The following is a 12543-nucleotide window of genomic DNA, read 5'->3' as shown; positions in this document are numbered from 1 at the left end:
TTCCCTAAGGCGTGAAATTATTTTGCATTGATGCCACCCTCCTCACATGCTTAAACAGGAGCAGATTTTTCAAAGCACTCTTGATGTTCTTACACATTTCTGTAGTTCATAGCACCTTCTCAGGGGAGGCAGGGAAGATGCTACAAGCTGTACAACTTGTGCAAAAATAACCCAAACCAAAAACTTCATATGACAAATCTCCATCATCTCCTAATAACCTGACTCATTGCCAGTGTAATCTGTGGTTGATGCAATACCATACAATACGTTCATGTTTTTCCTAGTAGCCTTGTTGCAAACCCAGGCAAGTTTCTTACATGTTATGTGCACCACCATAAGAAAATGATGCCCAAAAATGTTGCTAAGACCTTCACCAGAGGTATAGCAGTTCAATTGGTTCTAATGATTGCTGGGAATGACTACAGTAGAAGTATTTTGCATTTCAAACAAACCTAGAAACATCAACAAGTATTGCATCTTCACAGTTGGGCTTTTTACCCTTATACAAATCATCACGTAATAGTTTTGATTTTACCTAATTCAACTTAATTCTGATACTCAAGACTGCTTTCAACAAGGCTTCTACCAATTTTACTCTCATTTTGTAGAAATACAGTCATTTTCATTACTGCTAGTGTTTTGTTTGTGGGAAACATACCATTTCAATATTGTTTCACAAGTCAAGTAACAAGGCTAGTCACTGAATATTGTTGACTCTTACAGTTATAAACTGTTCTGAAAATACAGAATGTAACTTTATACTGTTTTTGTTACTCTGTGGGTGCTCTGTACCCGTCTTTTTTTTTTTTTTTAAAAACTGCTTTATACAGTGTTTTTACGGACTTTTTTCCCTTAGTAACTGCTGGTGCTTGGATCTTGAATCACCAGAAGTTATCACCAAAAGGTATCACCACTGTACAGCTTTCTAATACCCAATATAAAGTTATAATTGTATTTTGGTGCACCCAAACTTGAAAACCTCTTACAAACAGACTAGTTTACCATTTACTATAATGAACTAATCCTATTCACTCAGTTGTTCATCACACTGCTGAAAAATCAAGCCAGAAGAAACTGTGGCATCAGTTGACTGATGAAATACCACAATTCCTTCTCATGTTGGTTGTGACAAGACTGAAAATCATATTTTTATCAGGCCTATTCCTCTGATCCTCCTAATTCCATCAGCTGCACTTGGCTGTGAAACTGTGTTAGTTGTAACATTACTATTGTCATTAACTCTTGTTGTTTTGTTGGGTTTTTTTTCCAAATAATCTACCTGTCCACATTTAACACTGAAAATCTAATACGATTCACTAACAGCTAGGCTCTCTAAATTTCCAAGAATCATGCAAGTATTAAGGCAGCACAAAGATTTAGAGAAGCGATGGATCTGTCTTCCTTCCATTCAAGTAGTGCCCCCAAGCTCTCTACAGGCATGGGAACTGCTGCGTGTGCCTAGGAATTGTTTAGTTCTGTTAGCTTACAAAGATATTTACATTGTGCTAGCTGTAGCCTTGCTTCCAGTTTAACATGTGTGGTGGAGAACAGATAAACCTTGTTTGGTAACTTAAGAATCAATTACTGCATTTATTCCCAGCCTGCTTTGTAACACTTCTTAAATGAGAATGGATGGTTCCCAAAGAATATACAATTCAGAAAACATTTTTGCTGTCCAATTAGTTTCTGAAATATATCCTTACATTAAAGTGTGCTACAGAGCAAGGTCTTTATTTTAAGGACCTAACAGCATTACCACCGATAAATATTCACCTACCATACTTACTCCTCCTAGAATGGTTTTAACAGCTTCCTCGTTGCTAGATACACCCCACAACAATGTGCACACTGCTGCACCCATTTCTGTGCAATACTCTGCTTGCTGCAGGAGCTGCTGCTTGGCCTCATTCAGCTGCTGGCGGAGGTCTAGTTTCTCCTGAAATAGTGTAAGGAAATTTTGGTTGCGTTTCATATCAGCCAAAACAAGTTTCTAGGCTAAGGGACAGAACAAGAAACAACATCACGGCCGTATATGAAGTGGGGGTGGGTGGCAAACTCACAGCCGTTGCAGATACATACCTTCTCTCCTGAGCTATATCCAAGTAATAAGTACATCGTGGAAGCTGACAGTAACCAGAAGCCTGTCCACAAGGTCAGACCAAGTGACCCACCGAGACTGAGTGGCACCTAGAGAAGTCTGATAGGAGAGCCTACTCCTCCTAAGCAAACAGCTACAGGTCTCTTCGAGAGAGACGGGATTTCGGCATCAGAGGTCAGCCTTTCCAGACACCTTACAAAAGATACTACAAACATCTTGTAGGAAGTCTGTTTTTCGAAACAGACTTCTGCCTTAGCCAATGTGGTAGAGTTGCTGGACATCTAGGATAAATACTGTTGTCACTTCCAATTTTTTTTCTATTGGCATATTACTGATCAGCAGTGGCAAAGACAGAGGCCCTGGAAAAATACACCTAAAGTTTGAAGGGCCCTTCATACCAAGAAATCCCAGGCACCATTGTGCATCCATCACCTAAGTGAGCTGCTCAGTGGTCCTTGCCAGAGAGCTTGAAGAGAGAACAGAACGATCCAACACAACCAGGACACAATTTCTGTTTGGCAGTATTTTTTTCCAATAACAGAGGAAGTCGGCCAGAAGAATATCATGAGATTAGGTATGACTCTAGGTCTCACTGGCTTCCTACCAACTGCCACAGGGGTAGCGAAGCTGCTGCACTCCCCAGCTTAGAGCTAGCGTGGACAGTGAGATCAAGGCAGGGATACCACAGTCCGTGGCCTCTCAGGGTGGGTGGGGGCTCCCTGCTAACTCTGAGTGGGATGGTATTAGACAGTGCTGCCAGTCAGGCAAAAAGATGCTAACACAAGTATTGAGAGAGAGAAAGAGAGAGAATCACAGGTCACACAATGTCAAAAGAACAGAAGGATCTTGCTCTGCCCATTTTGTGGGCATGAGATTTTCAAATTCATCACAGAAAGCACCCTCCTCAGCCAAGGCTCCCCTGTGTGTTCAGCTATCAGGACAAAGTATGAGGAAATGAGAAGGAATCTTTTATATAGCAATTTTAAAAGCAAGTAAACAGAACAAAACTTCCAACCATGTATTCCCATTAAGATTTTAAAATAAGTATCTTGTAATTTTGGGGCATCACCTCAATGTTTTGTGTTTGAGGGTTCTGAAAGAACAGAAACCTAAACTCATCTGAAAATTTACGTAACGTAGTATCAACCAGTACAAAGCTGCTTGTACTCTGTCATCAATTACCCGCCTCGCCTCTTGTATCACACCCGACAGCCTGATGTGCATTGCTCTATCATGCTGCTAATGGAACACACAGGCTAGGATATGTAAAGTTCAAATTAAATTTATCAAGCAGATTTCTGTGCATATTTACTCTCTGGAGTCTCTTTCACCTTATACTTTAATATATATAAAAGACTGACACTTGCTGCTGATTCCTTAGGCATGGAAGTACCAGGAATAGTCTCGTATTTCCTAGTACTTTGTTCGTTTTTAAGCGAGTTAGCCAGCTTTTATCTTTAACAAAACTCACTGCCAGACCTATCAGCTTTTCTGCCACCATGTGCATCAACAAAATGTCCACAGCATCTTCCTGTCTAAGCCTTATGTTGTCCCCGTCTTTCTTTTCTGCACTGTCCTTGTCTTAGGAAAATGTGCCTTTTAATACATTTTATTTGCATTTTGCATTTGGATGTTTATACTGAATAGTAAGACATAAAACTCTGCAATACCAAAGCTATATCCCCCAAGAAGGATGCAAAGCCAGCACAAGAAATGCCAGAATTTTTAATAGATCAAAAGGAACATCAGAACAAAGATATGAAGCAAGGAAAACAAAATAGTACATTCAAGAGCCAGGAAAATAAACGGAGCCTGCAAAAGCAAATAACCTAGCTGGAAGCAACACTCCCGAGAGTTCACATCACGAAGCAATCACTGTGCTATGTAACACCACCATCTTCAGGAAAGGGTCAAGGCAAAAGAATACAGAAGTGCTTGAGTACAGAACTATGGAAAGACAGACAAAGACGACATTAGTCAAGAATAACGTGCACTTCAAGTTTTGTCAGGTTCAGAAAGCACCACAATTCCCTCATCAGTGATACAGCACTGCACAGAAATTTTGGAATCCAAAATGTTGATTTATGATCCTCTAAGAAAAGGACACTGCTCAACTAGAAAATACATTTACTTTATGTTTGTTTCAGTGAATCATTTCCTTTTCCATCAGAAGATAAATATGTAGAAAATAATTCAGAAACTATATGCAAGGATGCCTATAGCAGAACAGCAACCAAATGAAAAACACCATGCAAAGTGATTATCAGGAACAAACATCACACATATACATACACCATTCTCTTTTATCCCCAAGAGCTAAAGGATTTCACAACATACATAAGCACAATCCATTCAAATACACCTTTGCAGCATATAACAGAAGCCATTTAGACCACCCGTGTATACTGCACAACAGCAAAGACATGAAGAGAAGAGCTTTCATCAAGAATACCAAGACAACAACTACTCTTACTAAAGTATTCATGTTTTAAGTTAAATTTTCATCCAAAGGAAACCACAAGCCTAAACCACCTGCCATTTTTTTTGTAATACTAACAAGAGTAAAGGGTGGGACCTACTTCATTAGTATCTAAAGCAGCAACATTAAATTTTACAGAGATTTTATCCTGGATGCTTATACAACTAAAGACCTGGGTGCATAGCAAAACTAACCGTGTACCTATTGCCGAGCTGCAATAGCTATCCCAGAAGATACTTATTTTGAAGTAAGGAATATCCAGATAGACAACTATTCCATCATACTTTACATTCATACCAAACTTCATTCCAGAATGACTTGTCCATGAAGATGTGCCCTAAAACTGCATGTCTGAACTCTTCATTTATTCCTTTTCAAAAATGAAATAATTTCTGTAGATTCATCTGTCTCTGTGCAATCCCAAGGCTGGTAGATGCTAACTCTAGAACCCCAACAAAGTGAGCTTCTGCTGACTACTGAAGATAGCTCTCAGCTCTAAGAAAATGGACTCTTGCAGCAAATAATCACAACTGATTCTCACACCTCTCAGAAATTAAGCTGCTAGTCTGTGTGATCCTATTTGAACCCCAATGGCTATTCCTTTGTTGTTAAGAATCTCCCCTCTCATAATCACTAAACACAATATTGACCGAGCAAAAGGAGCCCTGTAATTATTCTTTGACTCACAGCTGTACATGGCAACTGGATCAATAGGTGCACTGAGAAAGACTATTAAAACTAAACAAAAGTACACAGCTTACAGCAAGCCAAAAGAGAGGCCAGTTTAATTTTGTACATTGCATTGCTTACATTATCTTCTATTGTCCTCTTTGAAAATGTTATATTAAATTAAAAAGAACTGATTCTGCGAATGACCTTTTGATGCCAGCTACACCACAATCTTCCGAATACCCAATGTTTTACTTCAACATGTTAATACAAACAAAATGCTAATGGTTGATTTTTAACTTCACGTGCACCAAAATGAACCCTGCCAAGAAGCCTGTAATACAACCCCACCTCACACAGTATGGAAGTTGAGAGAGATCTGTGCAGTTATGAAAGAGTTATGTGAGTACGTGGGAGACTGACTGTTAGTTGGTACCTCTATTTGTACACACTGAATACTTTTTGGTACTGCATCATATTATATTTTGTCTAGTTATAATTTCGACACTTTTGCTCTAGAAATATCAAGGGGAAAAAAACATCAGTTATGAACTTACAGGTAAGTGAAATTCCAGATTGTTTTTCAGGCTGCGGATGTATTTTGTGACATGAAAATAAAAAACTGATCATTCCTGCTTTTGTTATTAAATTCAAGCATACAGATACCAATATTCTGACAGCAAATCTACCTTCTTCTCTCTCATGCAATCTGCCTGAGCTGTTTCCAGGCGCGCTCTGAAATGTTCACAATCCATTTTCAGCTGCTCTATTTCCTCCTCCTTTTTCTCCATGTCTGTGATAGGATAAATCAGATAAACAAAGTGATAAGTTATGACCAACGGGCTTACACTAAAGAAAAAAGAATCCACTGAGTGCAACTTTAATGTGCTTTAACGTGCTTTAACTATTTGCTTGTGTTAGATCACCTCCTCGTGGCTAACGTGGCATATCGCAATTTGCCACATGTCAACAGTTCTTCTTAGAAACTAAACAGGATGTTTCTGATTTAAAGGGAAAGACTGAAAGAAGCACATCTAGCTGTCAAATATTGTGTGCTGATAAGATACCATTCCGGAACTGAGCTCCAGCTCCTCAGCAATTTTTAAACATTTACTCAATTTTCTACTTTTTTTGTTTGTTTTCATGATTATTTTCATGTCTGGTGTTTTTGAAATTCAGTGCGTATAGTGAAAATCTAAGAAAAAGAATACCAAGATCAGTAAAAAATGAGTGCTTCAATATACAATGTACAAATTATATGAAGAGTAAGAATGAAATGTAAGTACTCCAAACATTTTAAATTAATTTTTATACAGTATTGTACGACATAAACTATTTAAACATTATGTCAGTGACAGGCAAATTTTATGATTCCCTTAAAAAATTAATCTCTGATGTTATCAGAAATACATTCCAAATTAGATGCATTATTTTAGTGAATGGAAATAAAGTTAAAAGTATTATATTTCACAATCATGATGTCTGTTTTAAAAAACTCACTTGGAAGGATATTTTTAAAAATTATTGTGTATTGTATTTTACTTTAATAAAGTTAAACCATAGTTTAACTTTAAGTTCTGGATGCTTAGTATTTACACCGAAAAAAGGAAACACATTTAAATAATTGCAAAAAATAATGTCCAAACAGCAACTACTGTAATTTTGGTTAGCTTAAAATGCAAATTACACCCTACTTTAAGCGCCATATGTTTGATCATGAGAGTATGGTCTATGGCTTAACATACTTCAAATACTTCCCTTACATGTGGTCAATATTTTGGAATGTATTTACCAAAAAGCATTTGAAATTGAACCATAAGAAGATAACATCATTTAAAAACCCCAGTTTTTATTATCCAAAGAGCTTGGATAAAAAATTTATTTAGTAATTCTATGTTATTTGGAAATAAATTTGGTTCTTTTTTGGTCCTAATTGACAAAATGTTATTATCTCAAATATATACATGTTACTTTGAGTAGCAAGTATAACAGAAGATAATCTAGCCACAAACAGCTTTTCTAAAGAGGTGGAATGCATTTCTAAACCATCAACACTAAGACCTTTTAACAGAAACCGAAGAGGCATGGCAAGAGTCCACTCCTAGGAAAACATATACGTGGCAAGGCATGCTCTCTGAGCATTCAGTTCTTTTCAACGTGCAACCCAAAGGAAAAGACTGAAAAGAGGGAATGGGTTCATTGAGTTTTTGAGGAATAACTCTGGTCAGTGGCAGGAAACTTTCCTTCCTTCTGTCAAGGAAAGAAAATTCAGTTCAAAGCACCTATTACTATGTGGGTGTGAGTTAAGTATTTGACAGAAAGACATCTTGAGCATCAGTAGGGTATGCTCTGCTTATCAACAGCAGACCAAGAACCTGTTTATCCTTGCCAGGTATGTACATCCAGTGATGCACTCTCTCTCACTGCAAGGAAACAAGCTCTCCTGAATTAGAAGAATCCAGTCTTTGAGAGGATGGATCCACCCTGAATCCAGCACCAGTGCAGCCAACAGATGCACAAAGATGACACATCCTTCACTGACAGACAAAGGTCTTGGAACCAAAACTTAGCCAGGAGAAGGGGAATAATATTAACTACTGAGTGTTAATACACTGCTACCTGTATTTTTGCAAATCCTCAAGAGAAAAAGAAGGATGTGTCAGCTTCCTCTAAGGTATCACTATGTTTTATGTCAAGGGAAAAAGTAAAAAAAAAAAAAAGGGTAGTATTGGAAGCCACTGAAAAGAGACCTGCTTCCTGCTGTGCCTCATTTGCAAAAACTCCCCCTATTATGCCCAGTCAGCTCTGCCAGCCACGCAAATCTTTGCTCTGAAGAGAATTCAAGGTTGCACGTACCAGTCTCGACATTTGACGGCAGAATGAGCAGCAGACATTTTGCTGACACTGAAGACTGCAGCTGTGCTGTTGACTCCTGCACACCATGGTCCTGAGCAGCAGGCAGGGAAGACCCAACAGGTTCTCCCACTGGCTGCAAGTCCCAGCCTCCCAGTAAGAAAGCTCCTTCCCTCGTGATACTAAAATCTTGATGCTCAGACTGACTACCTCCACCAAGTGAAGAAGCAGCTTTCACTATCAACTTGGATGAGCAAAAAAATGTGCCATGGCATCCTTTATACAAACAGGAAATACATAACTTTACCATTGCAGTGGTAAATCAGACTCTGGGAAGAAGTGGCATTTGCTCCCAAGACAGACAGCAGACTCAAAGGCAGAACAAAGCATTGGGCACAATGAAAGAATCAAAGGTCCACATTTCAGGCATGAGGTGGACTCATTCTCATCCATGCTACAGGTCACATCAGGAGATTTTCTGGACCAGAGATCTAATCTCAAAGCTCTGGGAGCTAGAGAACTGAGCACAATTATGATGAATGCCAACAAGTGATGGAATTCCAATTCTACTGATCCAAATGCTCAATCAATGTCAAATGCAATTTTTAACATTTCCCCGGTGGACCGAGTTCCACTAAACACACACGTAATATTACTGAAAATTTGTTGAAGCTATTTTTCCTAAGATTCCCGGAGCCATACACTCTTCCTGAGAAGGGTAGTAAGAACAAAACAGACTTTTCTTTATGAAATTAACAACTACCCTGGCAAAAGCCTCAGTGAAGACCCTGACACTAGCCTGAAAGGTATTGGTTGCATTGACTGTTGCCAGCTCAGGTCTCAGATACCACCTATGGGATGCTCCCATAGCAAATGAATATCCTATTGACCTAGATATACAAATGAAACATGTAAAGATCTCAAAGTTTCTCAAAGCTATTCAAGACTCCATCAGTCTCACAACTGTATGGGCCAGAGGTGTTGAAAAGTCTCTGACTATAAACTGCCCTTCTTGAGGAGCATGAGAACCTGCGAACCAGTTCATGTTTACAATACTTAGAAAATTGCAATAGCTGATGAAAGTCTAGAGAGGTGTACAAATCAGGTTGAAAGTAGAAGTACATTAGGCTTCTGTAAGAACAACGTGAAAAAACATCTCTAGTAGCTGCCAGGACTCCTGTAAGCTTCATATGCCAACACCAAGAGACTGTATTTAGTAAGCCACACCACAGCACTCACCATTTTGAGACTGAAGACTGCTTGTGTCCCTGTGACGTCCAACATTTTGTGAACTACATGCTCCAAAACCTCTTTTCAGTCTGCCTTATTGCATGCTGCAGAGGTCGGAGCAGATTGGAGCAGCAAAAATCACCACTTGACTTGTCCAGCTGTAGGAGCAAACAATGGCAAGAGCCTGAATAAACATTTGAACAACCTCATTAACTGCAAGAGAAATCCCCACTGCAGGGATATACTCAAGTGAGTTCAAAGGCTGACTCAGCTTCAGGTACTCTTCCAAAGAACCCAGAGAACGCTGGCCAGCCAGCAGAACATTTGAAGGAAAGTCTTAAAATCCCCATGTTGATGCCACAAACCTGCTGCTGGAAGGCCCTGACAGTGTCTCCTTGATGCCTGGCACAAGGAGCGTAAGAAGGATCAGTGAGAGAAATCCTGAGACCGAGCACTGATAAAAGCAGATGAAACAAGGATCTGACTAGTTGAGGATCTTGAACACTCAATGCAACTGGAAACAACCCTTGATGACTTGCAATAGCATAAAGAGAACATTTCCAGATCCTACATCACTTTTTGCAACACGGATGGTCATGACTGGAAGCAGAAGAGGTGGTACAGTCTTCTCATCTCTGTCAAGATTTGATGGCATGGACAAATCTTTCCAAAGAGTGGATCACTGAGGCAGCTGGAAGCTCTGCCCCAATATATTACTTCGTATCAGAGACAGGTCTTGAGGCTCTATCTTACTGTTTCTTAGCTAGCTGTTACAAATTAATTTTCAACTTTTTATGATGTTTCAACTTTCCAAATGTTTTCAAATTAATATCAACTGATATTCTAGAAGAGATACACTTTCTAAAATCTGTGTCAGTGTTTGTCACCTGTCTTTTCAGACAAAACCAATTCCTAGGAGAACAGGTGAATAGTACTGCTGCATGTAAGATACAGGCTAGGGATGGAGCAGACTCAGATTTGGTCCTGATGGCATGGTGGGAGTGGTGAAATTGTTGAAAAAATAATGCACAGAGAATCGTAACACTGAAAAGCTGGACTTTGGGGACAGCAGTAAAAAGACTTTTATAACAGAGTCTTCAACTTTTTTTTTTTTATTATGAACATTTATGTCAATAAAAGCATACAAGCTAAAAAACAAGACAGACTAAATACAATGGTATTATCTCTTCCTTTAAATTTAGCTTTTTTATCCACAGCTACTTACCACTTTTTTTGCTGTGCATCTAAAGTAACATTTTGAAAAACAGAATGCTTTCATCTTTTCTCAAAGAGGAATCACTTTTTTCCCAATACAGCTTCCCTTACTGTCTCAACTAAGTATATTTTCATCCACAGTAAAATATTTTTGAAGATTAATTTGACATGTCTAATTATTTCTAATGCAGTTTGTAATTTTCTTCATGACAAACACATTAATTTACAGGAGCAGTCATTTAACATCATAGTTTAATCTGGAATACCTCCACAAATTCTACAACTATTCATAGGGGCATGACAGTTTGTTCTAAGTAGTTTTGGCAGAAACTATATAAGAGCTTGTAACTTGGTACTACTCACTTGATTCAATAGCATCCAGTTTCTGGAATGTCCCCAGGATATCCCCATTTACTATTTTGGGTAAGAAATCCCGCAATTGCATAACCTCAGTTGTCAGCCTTTCCAAATCCCTCCTTCTAACTTTAAGAAATTCCTCTTTGGTCTCAGCCTTCTGAAATAAAAACAAACAAACAAAGAAACGAACAACCAACCAAAGACACTGTTACAGCCTTGCAGTGCTTTTCTGCTTGAATCCCTTCCCTCAGAGAAAAATAATCCTCTGTATTACATAATTTCAGAAATTCATAACCTTTTAAAGGAGAACAATCCAGTAATAACTAAACTCAAAAGTCTCCAAGATGGACTCTTTGATTGTAATCTAATTTTTGCCACTCTGGCCTAAAGCAAATCATATTACCTCTCTGCATCCGTTTCTTCACCTAAAATGTGTGCAGTGTATCTCAGAATGCTGTAAAAATTAACATTTACATTTTAAAATGTGAGCAGCTATGCTATCTCAAGCTATTGCATCGAGACTGTTGTAAAGGATACAATAACTCAGTTTTTTAATTAATTCAAATATTTGCAAGATCCTCAGCTACCTTGCTAAATTACAACAACTTATTTTAGAGGCAACTCTATTTTTTCAAGAGAATTCACCTTTTGTGAGGAGTAAAAAATATTTCCAACTATTTGGAACCTAATCCCACATAAAAGTAATTTAATCATGAGTTAAGACAAAAAATGTTTACTAGTTTCCTCTTCTGCCAAGCTATTGCTATGAAATAACTTTAATCCCAGTCTAAGAGAATGTGCATTGATTTTAAAAATGCGGAGAAATTTCTGTACCAAAAAAATCCCGAATTCCAATTTCTGATGTATGTGCATGTGCACACTGCTGTATCTTAAAAAGGCTATCATATACACAGACATATAAAAGGTTTAATGTCCTTTGCCTAAAGCATTAATCATCTAATATGCTTTCATAGAGCAAAATTACAATGTCTTCGTAGTTTTGCACTGCATTGTGAACAGTCCAGAAAAAATGAGACCCTTTACATATCACATCTTATTCCAGAGGGAAGAAGGTACTACAGAACAACACAACTATCTCCTACAGATACAAACCATGCCACCCCCACAGCCTTCTCGCGTCCAGCTGCACAAGACAAACGAAGGTCATTATCACTGGTATAGACAATGCTACCCTGGCATTTCTATCCTTTCCAGCAGTTTCCTACAATTCTCTCTTTCTGCTTCCCTACTTCCTCAGGTTAAACATTTCCTTTCAGTTTTGCTTCCTACTCTATTTCTTTCCCAGCTGTCTTTCAAACAGAGACAGTTATAGGGACAGAATAGGCCAGTTCCAGCTTTCCAGGTTCAGAGGTATCAGAGCCACAATAAAGGTATGGAAGAAAGATTTTACTTTTAACTTTAATTGTATGCTCTAAGCTGCATTTAGGAAGTGCTTATGGCAAAGTTAGTACGGCCAAGTACCACCACACTACACAATTCAAGAAAACTCATTTAGGTCTCAAGAAAGTATAGAATAAACACATGGCAACAGGACTCTATACCATCTGCGTGTCAGCAAACAGGCAGGACAGAGAGACAATTCAGCATTGCTCAAAATTATAGAGCACAATTTGGTACAGGT

The 12543-nt window shown here is 38.4% G+C and overlaps 1 protein-coding gene across 1 annotated transcript in view; it reads right to left on the bottom strand.

The window, feature by feature from the left end:
- HSF2BP (heat shock transcription factor 2 binding protein) overlaps positions 1 to 11314 on the bottom strand; it is a 31188-nt gene extending 19874 nt beyond the window's left edge. Inside the window, 4 exon segments of the mRNA XM_010294300.1 lie at positions 1787 to 1936; positions 5936 to 6039; positions 10908 to 11077; positions 11079 to 11314. Coding sequence (XP_010292602.1) covers positions 1787 to 1936; positions 5936 to 6039; positions 10908 to 11077; positions 11079 to 11314 — 660 coding nt within the window.
- Positions 11315 to 12543: the final 1229 nt, after the last annotated feature.

Source organism: Phaethon lepturus, unplaced genomic scaffold (assembly GCF_000687285.1).
Source record: "Phaethon lepturus isolate BGI_N335 unplaced genomic scaffold, ASM68728v1 scaffold3359, whole genome shotgun sequence".
NCBI lineage: Eukaryota > Metazoa > Chordata > Aves > Phaethontiformes > Phaethontidae > Phaethon > Phaethon lepturus.
The sequence above is the reverse complement of the archived record's forward strand: the minus strand, read 5'-3'. Positions and strand labels throughout refer to the sequence as shown.